Source organism: Pelodiscus sinensis, chromosome 5 (genome assembly GCF_049634645.1).
Source record: "Pelodiscus sinensis isolate JC-2024 chromosome 5, ASM4963464v1, whole genome shotgun sequence".
Lineage (NCBI taxonomy): Eukaryota > Metazoa > Chordata > Testudines > Trionychidae > Pelodiscus > Pelodiscus sinensis.
The window spans coordinates 110,368,764-110,391,461 of NC_134715.1; the positions used below are offsets into that span (position 1 = coordinate 110,368,764).

At 39.8% G+C, this 22,698-nt stretch overlaps 1 protein-coding gene across 1 annotated transcript in view; it reads right to left on the reverse strand.

Moving 5' to 3' along the window:
* The window catches only part of OTOP1 (otopetrin 1), a 29,440-nt gene that overhangs the window by 3,713 nt on the left and 3,029 nt on the right, over positions 1–22,698 (reverse strand). Inside the window, exons 2-4 of the mRNA XM_025187343.2 lie at positions 17,190–17,326; positions 10,647–10,705; positions 6,489–6,619 (exon numbers count right to left, since the gene is read on the reverse strand). Coding sequence (XP_025043128.2) covers positions 6,489–6,619; positions 10,647–10,705; positions 17,190–17,326 — 327 coding nt within the window. The remainder of the gene's footprint in view (positions 1–6,488; positions 6,620–10,646; positions 10,706–17,189; positions 17,327–22,698) is intronic.

Genomic DNA, 22,698 nt, shown 5'->3' on the forward strand with positions numbered 1-22,698 from the left:
GATTAGATTTTGCTGTACAATAATTTTTTCTTCTTTTAAATGAGACAATGCCACAATAGGAAGGATGATTTCAGTCTGACAGCTCATGTTATATATTTAGTCACCAAAAAAAATTAGTTGGGTGTTGGACACTGAAACCGCTAGTCAGAGAGCAGCTTTTGCATCCCCTACAAAACTTGGGCTATAGCCTTATTACAATTTCTAGGTAAAATCATTCTCAAAAGTGAACGTTAAAATACACAGACATCTCATAAAGTTCAGCTCGGTTTTGATTATAACAATGTATTTAAAATATTTACAATCCCAAACCAGTAGGGGCTTGATTCTGCAGATGAAGCACCTTCAAAACCAATAGGAGTTCCATATCTGGAGCAGATGCAGAACTGATTCCCAAGTAGGTAGGGGCCTCGTTCCTCTTTCAGTTAGGCTATGTCTATACTGCACATTTATTTTGGAATAAGCTATTCCAGAATAGTTATTCTGAAATAGCTTATTTCAAAATAGCACATCTACACTGCAGGAAAGCCTGAAAATTAGTCCAAGGCAGGCTTCCCTTATGCAGATGTGCTATTTTAGTTTAAAGCCCCAGGAGGCACTGGAGAGGAATAAATTAGAATGGCCCTGGTGAGGGGATACTTCGAAATAGCAGAAGTGGAGCATCTACACTGCCCCTATTTCAAAATAACTAACTATTTCAGAATAAGTGTTATTCTTCGTAAAACGAGGTTTACAAAAGTTGGAATAAGCCTCCCATTATTTCAAAATTATTTTGAAATAATGATATTGCTGTCTAGATACTCACATTGATATTTCATAATAATGCCCATTATTCCAAAATAACTTTGCTGTGTAGACACACCCTTACATACTTAACTGCCTTATTCCTAATTTACACTTGTGTACCTGACAGGATAGCTGGTCTTTATACACTTGTATTTGAATGTTACCAATATTTTAAATATCAATTCCCTTCCCAGTCATGTACCAAAGGGTATGTCTACACTTGCACCCTAGTTCGAACTAGGGATGCAAATGCAGGCATTCGAAATAGTCAATGAAGCAGGGATTTAAATATCCCGCGCTTCATTAGCATGATCACGCTGGCGTGCTAGTTCAAATCACAGCTGATTTGAACCAGGAAGTGTGCACCGGGACGCATTAGTTCGAATTAATGTTACTCCTCATTTTTTGAGGGGTAACGTTAGTTCGAACCAAGGGGTTTGGTTCGAACTAATGCGTCCTGGCGCACACTTTCACTTTAGAAACATCTGGCATTCGGAGTAATGCACCGGCGAGATCATGCTAATGAAGCACGGGATATTTAAATCCCTGCTTCATTGACTATTTAGAATGCCTGCATTGCATTGCTAGTTCGAACTAGGGTGCAGGTGTAGACATACCCAAACTGAATTGAGGCTTCCATCAGCTGTTGTAGGAAATACACAGACTCAGTCTTGGAAGGACAGTAAAGAAGAAGCTATCACTTTTGTTTTACATTATTTTTATCTGTAATATATAAGACAATTTCAAACTGGTCACAACTGTACTGTCCTTAGACTTTCTCAAAGGGTCCATTACCAAAGGCTGTTAAACAAACCAGCCATGGAATAAGAGCTAAAAGTCCCCTTACAGATCAGTAACTTAAAAGATCAGAAACAATGGTTAGGAATAAATAATCAGTTTTCACAATGAAGAGAAGTAAATAGCGGCATCCTCCAAGCATCTATATTGGTACCTGTGCTGTTCAACATAAAAATGGCCATAATGGGTCAGACCATTGGTCCATCTTGCCCAGTGTGTTGTCTCTTGATAGTGGCTGATGCCAGATACTTTAAAGGGGATTGAACAAAACAGTCTACTTTATGGAGCAATCCACTTCCTGTTATCCAGTTCCAGTTTCTAGAAGTCAGGTGTTTAGGGACAACCAATGCATAGGAGTGCATCCCTGATCATTTTGGTTAATAGTCATTAGTGGATCTAATCTTCATAAATTTATATAATTTTTTTTAACCCAACGAGTAATCCTGGGGCACCTTAGAGACTAACAAATTATATAGTATCATGAGCTTTTGTGGGCAAAACCCACTTCTTCATATGAACTAGGAGCTGAATTGGGTTTTGCCCACAAAAGTTCTATGATACTACAGAGACTAACAAAAATATAAGGCTACTCGTTTTTAAGTTACAGAATAACATGGCTACCAGTCTCAAATTTTTTTTAACCAAGTTATACATTTGACTTTCACAATGTTCCTTGGCAATGAATTCCATTTGTTGAGTATGCATTTTGTGAAGAAGTACTTCCTTAGGTTTGTTTTAAAACTGCTGCCTATTACTTTCTATGCTTCTTGTGTTTTGTGAAGGGATAAATAACACTTCCTTATTTTCTTTATACACACTATTCATGGTTTTATAGACCTCTAGCATATCCTCCCTTAGTCATCTTTTTAATCTTTCCTCATACGGAATCTGTTCCATTCCCCTAATGATTTTTGTTGTCCTCTGTACTCCTCCCCCAATTCTAATTCTCTTTGAGATGGGAGCAACCTGAAATGCGTGCAGTATGTCAAGTGGTGGAATACTATGGATTTATATAGTGGCAGTATGTTCTTTTCTATCATCTATTCCTTTCCTTATGGTTCATAACATTCTGTTAGCTTTTTTGACTGTTGTTGTACATTGACCAGATATTTTCAGATAACTATTTACAGCGATACCAAGATCTCTTTTTTGAATAATAGCAACTGGTTTGGACCCTATCATTTTGTATGTATAGTTGGGATTACATTTTCTATCTATATTACTTTGCATTTATCAATATTGAATATCCTCAACCATTTTGTTGCCCATTACCCAGATTTGTGAGATACATTTGTAACTCTTCAGTCTGATTTGGACCAAACAATCTTGGGTAATTTAGTGTCATCTGCAAACTTTGCCAGCTCAATGTTTACCCCATTTTCCAGAACATTTATGAATCTGTTGAACAGCACTGGTTCCATTACAGATCCCTGGGGGACCCACTATGTATCTCTCTCCATTCTGAAGTTTGACCATTTATTTCTATTCTTTGTTTCCTATCTTAACCAGTTACTGATCCATGAGAGGAGTTTCCCCCTTATTCCATGATTGCCTACCTTGCTTACGAGCAGGGGTTGGCAATCATTTTTGACTGGGGGCCACTTCAGAAATTTTTGAAGTAGCCCCAGGCCACCCCAGAAGGGGTGGGGCCTCAGTTGGAAGGGGTGAGGCCGGAATATTTCCATGATTCCCCACCCACAGACTCTGATTGGTCTGGGGGTGGGGGAGTGTGCAAAGTCTTTTCTCCCCCTCAGAGAGAACCTCCAGCTGTTCAGAACATCTGGTGGTTCCATCTAAGTACCTGTGCCCCTGGTGATGGGAGGAGACTTTGGTGCTCCCCCCTGTTGCCCCCAGGTCAATCAGGGCTTGGGGAGGAGGAATACATGAAATCTCTTGCTCCAGCCCCTGCCCTGCAAGGGAGCACCACACTTAGAGTCAACCACCAGCTGTGCAGCATCTGGTGGTTGACTTTTAAGTGCTGAGCCCCTTGCAGGATGGGAGGAGACTTCATGTGCTCCCCTCCCTAAGTCTTGATTGGCCTAGGGGTAGGGGGAGCACGTAAAGTCTCCTCCCACCCTGCCAGGAGCATGCAGTGCTTCTAAGCACCACACACTCCCTACAGGGTGGAGGCAGGGCAGGAGGAGACTTTGCATGCTTCCCCCCACCCTCAGTCCCTGATTGGCCAGAGGACAGGGGGAGCAGCAGAGCTTCCGTGGGCAGGATCAACTCACTTGGTGGGCCAGATTTGGCCCATGGAAGCCTTTTTGCCCACCCCTGCTTAAGAGGTTTTGGTGTGGGACCTTGTCAAAGGCTTTCTGAAAGTCTAAATACATTATATCCACTGGATCATCCTTGTTCACATATCTGTGACCCCATTAAAGCAGCACATGGCCGACGGCTACCGGAGCTGAAGCCACCTGTTCGTTGGGGCCCCTTGGTAAACTGGTAACATTATATTTGCATATTCATTATTTGCATAATGAATACACAAATAAAATGTAACCAGTCCACAAAAAGTTTGTGAATGGGTTTGCTGATCTATAGTATAAAAGGTTGGGAGCCACTACTTTAGCACCTCAATTGTCCAGTGGCCTTGCTAATTATTTGACATGCTTTCTGCTTCTGATGTGCTTAAAAAGCATTTATTAGTATTTGTCCTTTTCTAGCTGATCTTCAAAGCCTTTTTGAGCCTACTTTATTATAATTTTACATCTGGCTTGCCAGGATTTATGGTTCTTTCAATTTTCCTCAGAATTTGTCCTACAATTTTTTTAAAAAGTCTTTCTGCTTCTAACCACATCTTTTACTCTGTTTAGTTGTGTTGGCAATATTTTTTTTTAGACCTCTTACTTTTTAAATTTGGGATATGCATTTAGTTGGAGCCTCTATTGTGGGCTTTTTAAAAGTTTCCATGCAGCTTGCAGGCATTTCACTCTTTATGACTCTTTTTAATTTGCATTTAACTAGTGATTCCCCCTTTTGAAGTTAAATGCTACTGTGATGGGCTTATTTGGTATTTTCCCCCCTACAAGGATGGTGTCTTTTATGAATATATGAAAGCTTTGTTAAAAAAACCAAAAAGGTGAATAGTGGTGTGACACGATTTGCCAAGGATACAAAATTATTCCAGGTAGCTTAGTCCATAACTATCTATTACAAAATTACACAAAGGGATTTCTTAAACTGAGTAACTGAGCAAAGAAATGGTAGATAAAATTCAATATTGATGAATGTATTACTTTGCATTTTCCTTGAACTCTATTGAGAGTAATGAAAAATTACAAACTATTTTCAGATAATCTGCAATAGACAGAGGCAAAGGGTGGATGGTTGTGGCTTTAGTATTGAAAAAACAAAACAAGGTTTTAATATTCATGGTGAATGGATTCACTCGGAGGGAAAAAAATTACACCAAAACTGCAAATATATTCACTCCTTACATATCTCTGGCTCTCCCCACACACACACTTACAGTGAAAATTAACATGATCCCAAACAATCCTTCAGAACAATTTTGAGGCAGAAGTACTCTCACCTGCAGAGTGCTGTTATCTCTCATTTAAGCTACTGACTACCCTCAACTTCCCTTGATTTCATTGGGAGTTGAAGGTGCTCAGCACCTCAGAGGATCATATCCATAATTTGTCAAAAATCTGTGATTTGTTATCAGTGGAGAAAATTGTCCAGTATGAGAAGAGACTTTTACAATCAGAAGACAAACCAGCACTGACAAACAGAATCTTGACTTCAGTAGTGCAAATTGGGAGAAGGGAGCAGATATGGAGAGGAAGAACCAATGCTGCTCGCCTCCCTCCTCCTCCCCCTCCCCCCTCCAAGGGTAATGCACTTGCTTTAAGTTCCATAGGTTGTGGTCTGGGAGGCAGTCTGACCACTTTTGAACAGTGATTCAGTACTAAAACCAGTACAGCTCTGCCAGAGTGGTATGGAGCATTGCTTTGGCTGTGTGGTTGCAATGCCACTGAAATTTGACTTGTGCCCCCTCCTCAGCACTGTACAGGAACAGACTTCCTGTGTTATGTGTAAGGATGTCTACTGAGAACTTGTCTCCTGGTGCCACTGGCTCATATACCGTGTGGAGAGACTCCCCAGCCAAGGGTCCTGGCATCAGAACAAGATGGGGGTAGGAACTGCAGGCCAGTATGTGGGTGGTGGGAGTGCAAAGGTTACAAATACACCCCTCCTCCATGGTCCCCAGAGGCGGGGTTGGGCCTCGCTCCTGGTGTGTGTGCGGGTAATCAGCCCCAGCCTTCCCCCAGCTGGCTGGAGCATAGGAGAGGGATGCTAGGGCAGCATGCCGCTCCCTGCCTTCCCCCTGACAGCTGGAGAACACTTACTTGGGGGACTATGGAGGGGTGCCTTTGCACTCTTCCGTCCACATTTACAAAAAAGCACACACACACACACACACCCTAGAAATTCCTGCGTATGGGCCTGAATTGCTTCCTCTCCTTAACAGACCTCTGCATTGGTACGACTGGAGTAGTTCTATTGAATTCAGAGGGACTCTTCAGCTGACAGGCTTTGCAAGATTGAACCCATGCCAGAAGAGCTGCTTATCACTAATAACATGGTAACAATTACTATCTCTTTTTAACTAAATCCTTTGTTCAGTTACCTTCTGTGCTTTCTTACTGGATAGATGCTTTGGAGATTATATATATATATATAAAGTTACAACATCCTTTTTTTTTTAAGAGCATGTGGTCATTATTATTATTCTGGCCCTAATTCAGTAAGGTGACTGAGCACCAGCAGCTCCCACTGAAGTAAATGAGAGTTGCAGGTGATGAGGGCCATTATGTATGGTATGATGCTTAGGATATCATATTTAGAATAACCATGCATTATAGAAGATCTACCAAAAATGTATCAACCCTCTAGCTTACCTATTGTTATGTTTCCAAAACCAAGTGTGATTAGTCTTTCCTTGTGTTCGTTGAGTTGGTGTTTTGATTCTGTTAATACTCCATTTGTCCACAGGAGTAAATTTGTAAACACAGAATGGATCACCCCAAACCTAAAAGAAAGATTAGTTATTGATACCATCTGTACAAAGGATTTCACCCTATTTGTTTTAAATGCAATGCATCTCTTTTAAATTTGTTTTAAATGCAATGCATCTAAGCCCTTGGACTTTGGCTTCCCTTCCTTCTCCCACTCAGGGTGGTGAGACTGGCTTTGGCTTTGTCCTTTCCACCTGGGGTAGCAGGATTCAAGCAGGTGAAGACTTTGGTGTCCCCTCCTGGGTCATTTAGTAATTTTCATTGTCAGAAGGGCATTGTGGTGCAATGAAATTTGAGACCTCCCCTCCACCCTTGCTCTAGATCTCTGTGAAAATATCAAACTATATAGCATCTATGAAAATACTTCCTAAAACTATGGTTGAACAGGTGGGCAGCATTCTAGCAGGGACAAAATTAAACAGTGACTGAAAAAATAATAAAATTACAACTAGCACCATTGAGAGAGGGGAAGAAATTAGTATGATTTACAGTGCATTACTGGCTAGTGATAACAAATGTCAAAAGCACCTTAGAAACCTAGGACCTATTGACTTTCAGTAGGATTTAAGATCCTAATTCACATAGGTACATTTGAAAATTTCATCCTGAACTTCATGTGACATCATTGATTTGAGTGGACCCACAACGCCTAAATGTCAGATCTCAGGCATTCTTTTTATTGCTAAACCTACAATCATTGCCCATGGCATTGTACAATGATGAAGTGCCACAGATGTAAGCCAACAGGTTTATCTAGTGATACCTGACAAATGTCATAATGCTCATCTTGAAACATCACTGCTAAACTGCAAGAACTGGCTACATAGTGATAGAAAACAACCCAGACACCTTGCTTCTAGGTTCTGTCCTCTTCAGGTTTGTGTATAAATCCCACAAACACCAATGAGAATTATGTTAAAAAATAGAAAAAAGAAAATAAGCCAAGTCCTATATTTACTAAGTCTTTCTGATATATAGAATAGAGGCAGGTGTGGTCCAGTGACCCAAATTCAGCAGTCAGTGCCAGGAAGTCATAAATCCTCATCTTGCAAGCAGTGATGACCCCCCCGTGGCTCTCAACAAGTCTCTTTTACCATGTTCCGCATATTACTCAGCTACCTCACAATGACTGTGATGAGTGAATAGAAAGAGTGAGACAATATGAAGTAACCCAGTGCATTGTCTTATGTAAAGGAGGCAGGGTAGTCCAATGAATACAGAAATGACCAGGGAGCCAGGGAAACTGGTTTCTAGTCCTGGCTCTGCTACACGATGTTATACAAGTCACTTTCATTCTCTTTGGTCTCCCATCTTTGTTTGGTCTCCCATCTTTGTTTGATCAATTTAAATTGTAAATTCTTTGAGCCATGGATTTTCTTTCACTGTGTTTTTATACAGAGCCAATGAGGTCTGATTTTGACTGGGGCCTCTAGGTGTTATTGTTATATAAATAATAAATATCTGACCAGGCTTGGCTTTCATTTTTAGACAAGATCCTGAGTCAAGTCCTGAACTAAAAAGTCATGTTATGGTTTTTCAGAATCTCAAGTGTGAAAATCCACACACATTAGTTGGATTTGGGGCCAGTTCATACAACTATGGGAATGCTCTTGAAAACAGTTGTGAGGTACTAGTTCTTCACTTCCATTATTGGCTTCACCGCAGAAGCACAATAGAGCCTTTGTTATATGCTGTGCAGTGACTCTCATACAGTGTGACATTAAAACATATTGTTCTATTTAATCATATAAAATACTATTATTTTAGTTTATTTTCAGAAGTCTTGCAGTATGTACAAGTGAAATAAGCAATCCACTTATAAATCAATCTTGTAGTGTGTTAGTTTTGAATCTGGGACTTTGTGCAAAGGTGAGATAAAGAAATTATCAGAGAATGCAAACAGATTTGAAACTTAATGCAGCAGAAAGAAGTCTGTGGTGAGCAGTGGGAATACTATTTTGTTCCCTACTACAGTATTCTACAATAATGGGTCAAAACATCCATAGTTTTCAATTTACTGTTATGTTTTGACCCATTATCCCACTACATATTCCAAGTATATTTGTCTTTACTCTAATTTTCAGATGAGTTCATGTTATTCTGGGATTAAGGATTTAAGGTCTCTTAAGGTGTTTAACTACACTACTCCCACTTATTTGAGTTGGAATTGTGTGAACAATCCCCTCTGCAGCTTTGACCATTTCTACCAGGAAATCTGGCTCAGCAGATGGAAATGGAGTAGAATCTGGAGAAGGCAGGGGAATCCCTGTAAGGAAGGGTGACTATAATGGGTATGAGGAAGAAGTGCAGAATGCTTTGAAGTACCTGTTCAGGGAAGTGGAAAATAGAGCCTATTAACATAAACCAACTCCTGTTTAGATTAGCAAATCCTTGTCATAAATGTGCACTTTCATATAAAACCATCCAGGAAGTTACTATAATATGACTATTTCTGAAGACTGACATATGCTATTCTTATCAATAACGCCATCATATAAATATAAACAATGCCATTGTATAAGACCCACTTCCTCAGATCAAATAGTGGAAGAAAATAGTTACAACCATATATACAAAAGGATACAATTTTTAAAAAATGAACACATATGAAAAGGACAAATCAAATTTCAGAACAGAAGGAGAATGCGGGGGGGGGGGGTAAGTGTCTGTGGGCTAATGATATTAGAGGTGATAATTGGGGAAGCTGTCTTTGTAATGGGTAAGATAACTAGAGTGTTTGTTGAGACCCACTTGTAAAGTGTCGAATTTTAGCATGAATGACAGTTCAGAGGATTCCCTTTTAAGTGCAGATTTAAAAGGTCTTTGGAGCAGGATGCAGGTAGTTAAGTTGTTGAGACTATGTCCTTTCTGGTTGAAATGGCAAGAAACTGTTTTTTCTTTGTGATCCTGTCTAATATCTGTTTTGTGGGCATTAATCCTTTGGTGAAGTGTCTGAGACGTTTGTCCAATGTACATAGCAGACGGACACTTTTGGCACATGATAGCATAAATTATATTTCTGGATGCGCAAGAATATGTGTTCTTGATCTTATAACTCACTTGGTTAGGTCCAATAATGGTATCAGCAGAGTGAATATGTGGACAAAGCTGGCAATGGGTTGTTCATTTTTTAAATTGTATCCTTTGGTATACATGGGTATGTCTACACTACCCTCCTAATTCGAACTAGGAGGGTAATGTAGGCATACCGCACTTGCAAATGAAGCCCGGGATTTGAATTTCCCGGGCTTCATTTGCATAAGCCGGGCGCCGCCCTTTTTAAATCCCGGCTGGTTCGAACCCCGTGCCGCGCGGCTACACGCGGCACGAACTAGGTAGTTCGGACTAGGCTTCCTAGTTCGAACTACCGTTACTCCTCACTCCACGAGGAGTAACGGTAGTTCGAACTAGGAAGCCTAGTCCGAACTACCTAGTTCGTGCCGCGTGTAGCCGCGCGGCACGGGGTTCGAACCAGCCGGGATTTAAAAAGGGCGGCGCCCGGCTTATGCAAATGAAGCCCGGGAAATTCAAATCCCGGGTTTCATTAGCAAGTGCGGTATGCCTACATTACCCCGCTAGTTCGAACTAGCGGGGTAGTGTAGACATACCCTATGGTTGTAACTATTTTCTTCCACTATTTGATCTGAGGAAGTGGGTCTGGCCCACGAAAGCTCATCATCTAATAAACCATCTTGTTAGTCTTTAAAGTGCTACATAGTCCTGTATTTTGCTTCAGCTACACCAGACTAACACGGCTACATTTCTATTACTATGCTGTAGCAGTCGTGTCACATGATATAATTAGTTGAAATATGCATATTCTTTGACTATTTTTGTTAAAGTATAAACACTGTTTAAATGGAAAATATTAATTTAAAAACTATTCCCCCTCTCACTTACTCTAGTAAATGAAATTGCACACAATTTACACAAATATGAGTAAAGGGAGAATCATACTCAGAGTTTTCACTTTTTTATATGATAATACATTTTAAAACAAACTAGAAGTAATATTCAGGAGCTAAATCATATTCATTTTACCTTTCAAGTGTTTTGAAAGACTGGATAATATCCTTGGCATGACACCAAAGAAAATACACCTAAACAGAAATACAGATAAAAATACAATCAGTTCATTTGGGTAAATGTCACTACATTTGTGAGTAACGATGAAGGTGGATATACATGAAAATACTGATGGCCAGATTCTCTGCTGATTTTAAATTGGTGCAGAACAATTGCCTTCCAAGCTCAGTTGATCTGAAATAATCTCTGGCCTCCTGTGCCATTCACCCAGAACTTGCCTGCCACTCAGAAACCTGAGCAATTGTCTACACTACCTGCCAGAACAATGGGCAGTGATCAGTCCAGCGGGAATTGATGCATCATGTCTAGTATAGATGCAATAAATCAACTGCTGAGGACTCTGTCGACACTGGCATGCCATCAGAATGAGAACTGCAGATGTGAAGAGGAGCGCATACACTGTTGACTTACCTCAGTGAAGACACGGAGGGAAGTAGACCTAAGTACATTGACTTCAGCTATGTTATTCATGTAGCTAAAGCTGCATAACTTAGATCAATGGACCCCAGTAATCTTAAACCAAACCTAACATTGTAATAGAAAGTTCATTAGGATATGTCTCATCCCATACTTGAAGTTTCTGTAGCTAAAGAAACTTATTTTTCATGTAGTGGTGGAAAATATAAAGGAAATTGCAAGACTGACAGGACAGAAATATAAAGTCCTTTGTGAACAGGACAGATATTTTAACAGCAACAGTAGCTGTGCTGCCATGAGAAGAGCCTTTTGATGGGTGAGAGGTTCATACTGGTTCCCAACCTGTACAGCAGTTTGTTTCTTGGCTGAGGCTGCCAATAAAGTTTCCAGGTAATTAAGTGTTTTTATCTTGCAGACGACTGCCTATTAGTAACCATTATTATTAATTTAAAAGAAGGACAGTGCATTTACACTTGGCTTTACAGCATATTTAAAGGAGAAGAATCCCCTGCCCCAAGGAACTATAAGTTTAAAACAGACAACAGTAAGACACAGGAGACAAGTTACAAGATGATAGTTCAGGTGACAGATCATTGGTGAGGGGAACAAGGTAGGAAGAATTCCTGGTGAGATTTTAATTGTGCAGTGAAGGAGAGCATAGTGAAGGTTCCATGGGGACAAGAAATGGGAGACTGCTCCATGAGTAAGGTTACTGCATGAGCAAAAGCATAAAGACAAAAGTAGGCATTGGAAAGAAGGAAGAAGAAAAGGAGAATGAGAGGAATGTATGGAGTGAAAGTAAGAAGTGCAATCAGACATGTAGGCAGCAGTGAGATTTATGTAGGGCCTGATGAGGCTGAGAATGTTGAGAATGATGAGGAAAGAGACAGACCAATGAAGGAATTCAAGATGAAGGGGATGCTGTGAATAGCCTGCAGGGAGGAGACGTGACATATAGAAAGCAGAAGAGAAGGCTGGTAGTTATCAGAGAAACAACCACAGCAGGTAAAAGGTTGAAGGAGCCAAAAGTGCAGAAAGGCCAGTTTTGGGGGAAATGAAAGAGGCAGAGCACATCACTGAAGACTGGGTAGGAAAGAAAGAAAGAAAGGAAGAAAGAAAGAAAGAAAGAAAGAAAGAAAGAAAGAAAGAAAGAAAGAAAGAAAGAAAGAAAGAAAGAAAGAAAGAAAGAAAGAAGAATCTGATGATACTGAGGTTATAATCAAGTGTGAAAGTAACTTAAATTTCTTACAGGGCAGGGGGCTGACAGGTGTGGGGACTCAGGGTAGGCAGGTGGGGAAGACTTAGGGCTGGGGCAGTCCCAGCCAGTTAGCCTGTCCCACACTGCTCCTGTTCCTGGACAAATGGGAGCTGCAGGGCCAGTGCCTGCATGCACAGCACCATGTAAAGACACTCTGTTGCTCCCCCACTCCAGAGGCTGCATGTTGCAGGTGCTGCACAGTTTCCAGCCAGCACAGGGCCAGCAGGACAGTCTGAGAGCCCCACATAACCAAGAGGGAGCATGGCTGGGAATGCACACTCCGCCACCTGCAGCATCCCCCGCCAGCCATTTTCTTACTAGTATGGAATACCTGGGTACATTGGCCTACTTTCACCTTTGGTTGTGGAAGGACAATAGAGTGAGACTTCAGGATTGAGTTCCCTATTGATTCAGTCTAGTGGAATGAATGAGGAATGCAAGGTGATAGTGGAATGACACACCATATTCCGCAGGGATGATGGCATGGAATCTGGAGAAATCAGATTCCCAGAATACTATAAGGTGGGTGCATAACTGGCTAGATAACCATTCTTAGGGTATGTCTACACTACCACCCTAGTTCGAACTAGGGTGGTTAATGTAGGCAACCGGAGTTGCAAATGAAGCCCGGGATTTGAATTTCCCGGGCTTCATTTGCATATTGCCGGGCGCCGCCATTTTTAAATGTCCGCTAGTTCGGACTCCGTGCCCGCAGCTACACGCGGCATGAACTAGGTAGTTCGGATTAGGCTTCCTATTCTGAACTACCGGTACACCTCGTTCCACCGGTACACCTCATTCCACCTGAAAGTAGGAATAAGAGATCCTCCGGAAAAGGGCTTTATTCCGGAGGATCGCGCCAGTCTAGACGCTTTTTTCCGGCTTTTCCCCAAGCCGGAAAAAAAGCGGCGGACATGTTTATTTAAATCCCGTGGGGGATATTTAAATCCCCCGCGGATTTCCCTATTCCAAAGTTGGAAATTAGCATGGCTATTTCGTAATAGGGGCCAGTCTAGACGTAGCCATAAAGTTTGCAGATGATACCAAGCTAGAAGGGTTTGCAAGTGTTTGGAGGATAGGGTCATAATTCAAAATTATCTGATAAATAGGATGAAGTTGAATAAGGACAAATGCAAAGTACTCCACTTAGGGAGAACAATCAGTTTCAAACATTCAAAATAGGAAGTGATTGTCTAAGTAGGAGCACTGCAGAAAGGGATCTAGGATCTTTTTTTTTTTGCTTGACAAATTTTGCCCAGCAGTTTTTTTCCCCGCCCCAAAGTGGTTGCCTGGGGCCGCCAATTGGTTTGGACCAGCCATGGACATCTGTCAGGGATGATCTAGATCAGTGGTTCTCAACGTGTGGTCTGTAGACCACTAGTGGGCTGCGGGCCCATGGCTCGCTTCCCCCTCCTGCATCAGGGAACCTGTACAGGTGCTCCAGTCCCCCCTCCTCTGCTGTGAGGTTGGAGCACCAGCACTTGCTTCCCATTGCAAGGGGTAGGGGGAGCCTCTTAGGTTGGATCTGGCTTGTGGGGGAAGGTAGTGTCTCCCCCAGATGAGGTAGGGGGCAGCAGCACAGGAAACAGCTTGCTTGCAACAAAGGGATGCAAATCAAGCACATTGAAATCCCTAATAAAGCAGGGATTTAAATATCCTGTGCCTCGTTAGCATAAACATGGCTGCCGCTTTTTTTTTTAATGAAGTTTATTCGAAAAAAATGGTAGTCTGGATGCGGATCTGTTGGAAATAAACCCTTTTTTGACAGATCCTGTATTCCTCAAAAAATGAGGTTTACAGGATTTGTTGAAAAAGGCTTTATTTTCTACAGATATTTAAATCCCTGCTTCATTAGAAATTTCGATGGGCCTAATCTACATCTCCCTGTCGACAGAGAGGTGTAGTCTAGACATACCTTGGGAGTAGTGGGAGGCATAGAGTCAAATAAATGCTCCCTATTCCCTCCTGCCAAGACTCCCCACCTCTCAGCACACTCCTGCACCTATCCTCCCAGCCAGACCCCCCATCCCTACTCCCTCCTGCACCCATTTTGTCATCATGAGTGGTGGGACACAGAAAGATCTGCATTGAGAAGGGTGGTCTACGGACCAAAAAGTTAGAGAACCACTGATCTAGATGGTGCTTGGTCCTGCCGTGAGGAGAGGTCATCAAGTCCAGTCCCCTGCCAAGATACCTTCTAGCTCTAGTCAATCTTCAGTAATCACAGAACACAACAGAGTAAATGCTTGAAAAGGGGGCAGGCATAGAATGATAGAGTTTAAGCCCAAAGGGAACACCAGATCATCTAGTCTGAACATCTGCATATCACAATCAAAGTTAGACCTCAGTATTCCAGGCCAAAGGAGTCTAGACTATTATTTGCCACAGGCAGAAAACAGGAGAGACTGAGATGCACCTGTATCAGAGACCCCAGCAATGGCAGGGAAATTATTAAGTGAGATATACCCAGATGGTTTTGGCAAGTGACTAGCATCTACATGCTGCAGAGGCAGGCAAAATACCCCCAATGTCACTGCCAATCTGACATCACAGAAAATTCCTTCCCAGACCCACAGATGGCTGGTGATCATGTGTAGGGAGAAACCCTGACTTGGTGAGCTCTCTGAACTGGTGCCAATTAGCCAAGTACTTGAGCAAGGGAACGCTCAGGGCTACCTCACAACTCTGGCCCACTGCACCCAATGTCCCATCTCCAGCTATGGCAAGCAAGGAGACAAACAACATCAAAACAATTCAGAATAATTTAGATGGCTGGGATGGGGGTGAAATGAATCCCTTTCTGATCCCTGCAGATGGCTGGCTGAAACCCCGAAGCAGGAGATTTTAGGAACATCAGACTTAAACTGCGTGTGAACCTTAGGCTTGCCCATGCCATCACAAGCAACCCCATCATGCAATCACTCAAATTTGTCCGTCCCTCTCTTAAATCTAATTAAGTTCCCCCCCCCCCCCCCCACACACACACACACCCAAATCGTATTGGGAGGCTGTTCCAGAATTTCATCCCTCCGCTGAGTAGAAAGTTGCTTTTGATTCCCAGTCTGAATTTATTCATAGCCAGTACATAATCATTTGTTCTTGCACCAATATTGTCATTTAATATAAATAGCTCTTTACCCATCCACCTCTTTACCCACTAATGCATTCATAGAAAGCTATCATATCCCCTCTCAGGCGTCTTTCTGCAAGGCTAAAAATGCCAGCCTCTTCCAATCTCCTCTCATAAGATAGGTCCTCCATTTCCCTGGTCATCATTAGATAAGGAAAATGGGCATACTGCATCAGACCAATCATCCATCTAGACCAATCTCTTGTCTCTCAACAGTGGCTATAGCCAGAAGATGCTTCAGAGAGTGTGAACAGAACACAGCAATTCATAGCTGTGCTTTTTTACACTTGTTCCAGTGTTTTTTGAAGATGAGTGACACTTAGTGGACACTTCTGAAAATGTGGGCCTAAGTTTATACAGCATTTCATTGATGAAACTGAGAGATCTGATCTCCAGCATGCTAACCAAAATACCACATTCCCTCCACATTTGCCTATCTGTTCAGTGAAACATTTGCCAAATGTAAAATGGGCCTATACTAAAACACTGGATCAAAAGGCTTCCTAATTTTATGAAAGTTTTTAATCAAATCCAAATTGTCTAGCACAGTTCTTACCCAGCACCTATTGTCATGTTATCTAAGCACCTTCTGGAGGTGCATTAAGTGATCTTATAAGCATGAGTCATTTGTGGGTTTTTTATTTTTCCCTTTCTCAGTACAACTCTGCATTAAAGATGGGAGAGCTCAGGTTGGAATTCTGCTTCAGAGCTGGCTGTACAAGGGAATTGAAGTTAGTTAGGCCTCCCCCAATACGCATCTGACACTCATGCTTGTGCATAATCTGGTTCACTGTCTGGGATGAAGAAACTATGAGGATCTTGATTCAGGTAGTCAACGTTGTGGAGGCTATTGTGAAATTTCATCAGCCTCTCCTTTTTGCCCTACTACGTAACAAGGGGTTGTCTGTAAGCTTAAAATAATAGAAAAGAAACACTTCTTCAGGCAACATATAATCGAGTGTGGAATTCATTGCCACATGATAACATGGAGACAAATGGTTGGACTTAAAATACAACTGGATAATTGCACATTCCTCATTGGCTATGTTTGCTGTCATGCATGCAGTGACGTGCGTGATCAATAACATGCTTCAGGGTGAAAACCCATAATTAGCTTGTTTCAGGAAGGAATTTCCCCCTGGTGAATAAGCATTGCACAAGTACATTTTGTAGGGGTTTTGCTTTCCTTGAAGAATCAAATATTCATTACTGCGAGCCGCAGGACACCAGACTAGATGGATCAATGGACTGAACTGGTATGGCTAGTCCCAGTGCAGAAGCAACAGTGAAATGTATTTGTCTCCTTTTATATAAAGAGATATGACAACTATGTACCTATCTTGAACTACAAAAAGATATGTTGCTCCAAATTTAGGACCAAAATTTTAGGACACTTTTTTATCTATGAAATATTTATACATATATCTCTGTATGAGGAGCCATTATATTTTTAAATACAAACAGGCAGTTTTGGATATAAATTGGGTAACTTCTTGCTCTGCTGCCTGATCTGCATGCTCAAATCCCAGTTTGCATTCAGAAAGGGGTCTGCACACACAAAAAGTTTAAGCTTTAATAAGTTATCCTTTAACATTTTTAGAAACTAAATTAGCAGAAACAGAGTAAAAGGAACATGCACAAAAAAGTATGCTTGGTGAGAAAAACAGATATAAATTAAACTGGTTGCTTTTACCTGAAAAAGCGTATGCATTGCATGTGTAACAGGAAAAATGCCTTCAGTTGCTGATAAACAGTTTGAGAATCCAATAAAGAATCCAATTTTAAAAGAGTCCAGAATTAAAGTAATCACTGCAAATAATGTAATCCCACCTAAAACAAAAAAGAGATTAGAAAATGTTAATATGTGGTTTACCTGTCTTCAGAGAATCTGTACTAAAAAATGAAAATTCATGTTTTGAAAAAGCTATGCCTACTAACCAGTAAACAAAGTAAATGGTCATAAGATCAGTTTACTCCATGCAATAAAGCTCTGTAATTCATGAAAGCTTTTTCACATTCTAGGACTTAAATATAACCAGAATACACGAATACCTCACACAGTTTTTAGGGACCGATCTTACAATTCCCAGGGAGCTAAAGGCTTTCAGCATCTTATAGGAAGTACTCAGCACCTTGCTTGAACAGAGCCTCAAGTAACTGTAGCACAGAGTCTGTTATACAGTGAAATGAATTAATGCCCTATATAGCTGAACCACAAACTATACTGCTTGCAGAGGTGAACAATACTGTTACAGTCTCCTGACCCAAGAGTCCTACACTGTGCAGTAATACAATCACTTGGTATGCCATCTCAATTGTTCAGAAGGTTATTCTGAACCACTATAAGTCAGAGACCAAAAACTTTAAGCATTTTTTTCAAATGAACTCAAGAGATTTCAGAATTCATCCTGAGAGACATTACTTTAACATGTATTTATTTGTGTTTGTCTAATGTTTATATAACGTTTTATAGAGGGTTTTTTTTAATGTTCCCCTGTACATTTTTCTGGTATAATTCCAATGTCTTTCACTTCAAAGATCTAAGTGAGAACTCATTTTGGAAATCTATATGATAAGATACAGCTATGTTGTTACTGAACCATATTGTATCAACATAATTAACACGACACAAAGGAAGATAAAATTACTATGCCAGACTGAAGCCTTTCTTCAATATTTCTTCCTGAATCCTTGCGTAGACAAACTCCCATTAATTTTAAACTTACGTTAATCTGAATAAAGTCCAGGTAAAAATTGTCTAAGTACCCTCTGAATTTAGATCACTGGGTCTTTGATCCTGCTTCTTATTATAATATAGAGATGGCAGATGATATCACAAGAGCTGACTTTGTTCAGTATTTATTTTATATTTAACGGACCAAATCTTGTTCACCTTATGAACATGAAATGTCCCATTGAAATTATTGTTTGAGGGCAATATGTATTTTGTTCTCTAAAATTAAAGTTAACAAGTGAACCAAGGAGACTCTTCATTCTTATAATAACACTTCAAAAATACCCTACTACAGATAAGCTATTTATTTAAATGAAAATTGTAATAGTGTAAGTGTTTCTGTTTGGGAATTATTCATATTTATAGTGTACTTCCCTGGTTATATTACAAATGAACAAGAAGTTCCAACGTGGGTGAGGTAGTACCTTTTATTGGACTAGCAGTTGGCCCAATAAAAGACATTACCTTACTCACCTTGTCTCTACTATGCTGGGACTGACACAGCTACAACACTGCAATACAAGAAGATTCAAATCAGGTACAGAGGAGAAAATATATATATATATATATATATATATATATATATATATATATTCACACTTTGCTACAGACATTTTTTAAATAACAGTTTACTCAGTTAATTTGCTTTGTCACTAAATAAGAATAAGGTTTGGGAATGGAATGCAATCTGAAGGATTTCATTTTAATTAATATTTTTAGTTTCATATTTTACAAATATTTTATACATAAAGAAACCAAGACGAAAATTCCTAGAGATACTGCTTACACCAGCAGAGAATCCGGTCTCAACTTTTCACTGGCCCAATCTGCAAATACCTGTTTATGTGAGTAATTTTACTGAAGTGAGTATTCCCATTGAGTTCATTTGGACTAGTCATTATGCAATGTTTCTCACATATGGATGTGTTTGCATGATTAGTACCTTGATTTAACTACACATACTGTATAATTTTTCAACTTGTACTGTAAGATGGTAGAATTTAGACTGCTTTAGCAGTTGGTCATTTAGGCTTGCTTCTACAACAAATTAATATTGTTTAAAAGAGAATTAGGATTATTAACCCTATTAAAATACCTTGCAGGGTAATTTCTAAAATACCAAGGAACTACTACAAAAAAAAAAATTTAAAAAACCCCACAGTCTATTTGGACACTTTTTCTTATGGTTTCAATATGCCTTAAGGGTTTGTTTCTTTTTTAATGTAATTATCTTAACAGGAAGCAAAATCCTTCTGCAGCAACAGTTGGTATACACACAGAGACTGACTTTGAAATGATTTAACCCCTAATCCTGATCCCAGTGGGAAAACTACTATGACGAGTGGTACAGGCTCAAGCCCTAATATTTCTATATTATAAATATCTTTAAACACCATTTTTCTCACTTTAGTTAAATATTAAAGTGAGAAAAATTATTTCTACATATACGTATACTCTAAAACTATGTGAAATGGTGAAGTCATGTGGTTAGTGAAAAGGATGCACAGTACTAGGGTCTGATTCTACAAACTCTTTTTCATTACTTATGAGAAGAATGCAACTGAGTTTGGGGCATTCCTAAGGGATGGAGGGAATGAGAGAAGAGAAAGAAAAGAAAGGCTTAAGCACACAAAAGCAAAAATGAATTGTAACTTAGTTTCTGATAAGACGCCTCCACTACTCACATCTTGTTTTCACCCGGATCAGCAATTGTACATTTATTGTAATTCCGGTCCGTTTGGCTTTGTATTACACAGGGTCATGGATTTCCTTTGACAAGTTTTCTAAATTTCACAAGTTCTAGACAATTATTCTAAATGGTCAGTGGAGAAACACTTTTCCCCTGCATAGAGTAAGAATGATTTATGTTACAATGACTATTTCTGCACACATACTTCCTTTGGTTTTCTCTAAATATGCTATGGGTTCATACTTGCTCCCATTGAAGTCAATGAGAGTTATGTCATTGTCTACAAGGAAGTTAAAGTAGGTCTTCTGTGACTCAAATTAAAAATATATTGTTTGGGCAGTTTCAAACAACAAGTAGTCCAATTAATGTCTCAGGCCAATACACCAACACCACATACAAAATGCCCAGCATTCAAATTTGAGGCTAAGGGTCTTTGTCCAAGTTAACTAGGCTGGCCATAATTTAGATGTGACTTGTGTTGTTGGAGGCCAGATCTGCACTAGAGGAGAAGGTCAAATCAAGGTACACAACTCCAGCTACATTAATTAGCATACAGGTCAACATACCTTGTTTCAAATTTCCCGGCGGTCTCCACAGCAGGAGGCTGACGGGAGCAAATGCTCTCGTTAGCTTCCCTGCTCCTTGCAGAAACAGGAGTATTTGTTGCTGTTGGGAGCACCCTCTGAGTTCGATTTAGCTAGTCTTACCTAGACCTGGTAAATGGCACTCCGGAAGACTGATCGCAGCAGCATCAATCTTCTGTTTAGTGAAGACATGACCAGAGAAAAGAATAGGATAAACTTGCTCATGGGAGAAACATGTTCATTTCTCTCTTAAAAAACTGCCCACCTCATTTGTCTGAGGCACTATACAATAAAGCAGTGTTCAATGTTGATATATTCAGTTTTGATAAATGCAAAAAGATTGGAAAACAATTCCAACTATGCATATAAAATGATGGGATCAAAATTAGCTATTACCACTCAAGAAAGATCTTGGAGTCATTGTGGATAATTCTCTGAAAACATCCACTGAATGTGCAGCAACACTCAAAAAAGTTGATAGAATATTGGGAATCATTCAGAAAGGGATAAATAATAAGATGAAAAAATATAATATTGCCTCTACATAAATCTAAGATATACCCATATCTTAAATACTGTGGGCAGATGTCATAAGCCCATTTTTTTAAAAATCTTGCCATTGGAAAAAGTTCAGAAAAAGGCAACAAAAATGATTAGATGTATGGAACAGCTGCTGTATGAGGAGAGTTTATAAACACTGGGACTTTTCAGCTTGCAAAAAGAGATGACTAAATATATGATAGAGATCTATAAAATCATGACTGGTGTGGAAAAAGTGAATAAAGAAGAGCTATTTACTCCTTCACATATCACAAGAATTAGAAATCACCAAATGAAATAAATAGGCAGCAGGTTTAAAAACTGACAAAAGGAAGTATTCTCCCCCCCCGCCCCCCCCCCACACACACAAAACGCACAGTCAACCTATGGAACTCCCTGCCAGAGAATGTTGTGAAGGCCAAGTTCAAAAAAAGAACTAGATAAATTCATGAAGCGCAGGACTATCAAAGGCTGTTAGTCAGGATGGGCAGGAACAATATCTCTAGCCTCTGTCTGATCTGGAAGTGGATGACAGGGAATGGATCACTTGATGATTACCTGTTCTGTTCAGTCCCTCTCAGGCTTCTGGCATTAATCACAGTCAGAAACAGGATACCAAGCTAGATGGATCTATGGTTGTTCTTATGTCTCTTTTAATCATGGGATCAAGACAGGAAAATGCCATACTGGAATAAGTCAGGCAAAGGAATTCATTTATGTATCTTTCTTGCTAACTTTTAAGGAAATGATTACTTGGGAGCATGCTTATATAATCTTAACAGAAGCAAAATAGAAGTCAATAGAAACTTTTCCTGCATTAAGACTTCAGGAGATGTGCTTTGCATACCATACAAATTTGGAAAGAACAATATTCTGAGGTTCAAACTGCCAATATATTTCACAAAAGGATCTTGTTAGAAATGGTTTAGGTTGGATGAAAATCTATTGTGCCTAACTTCACTATATTTTACATCTTAGCTAACTATATAAGAAGATACATAACTGTATAAAGAGATGTTTTTGTTCAGTAAATCTCATCCAATTTTTATGTTGGTAAAATGCAAGCTGTAAGTGGTAAAGTAGTTACAGTTTTTCCACCATGGTATTTGCTGACAAAAGAAAATACATAAAAACATGTCATTTATTGAGTATCAAAATGCTTGACAATTAAATCCAACTAAGTAATCTAGATAAAATTAATATTTTCTAATTTAGCCAGTCTTCTTCTTGTCTTGCCATTTTCTTTTTGCAATGAGAACAAAGAAACACATCCTGAAAAACTAGCTAATAGAGCTGGCCAAAAAAATGAGGAAAACTTGTGAAAATCATCATGCAAATGTTGAGTGATCACCCAGTACATATCAGTGGCCCTGATGGAGTCTCCATCACTCACATTTTTTAAATCAAGACTGGATATTTTTTGAGGAGATATGCTCTAGGAATTATTTTGGGGAAGTTCTATGGCTTATGTTATATAAGAGATCAGACAACATGGTTACAGTGGTCCTTTCTGATTCTGGAGTCAGTGACAAAATGAAGTTTTAGAGCAACTACTTATTATTTTGAAATATCAAATTTTAGATTTCCTAGTGTTTTTCATCTAAGTGATGGTCACTAGCAGCTGCACAGAAATGGTCTTCTATTTGCATCAAAG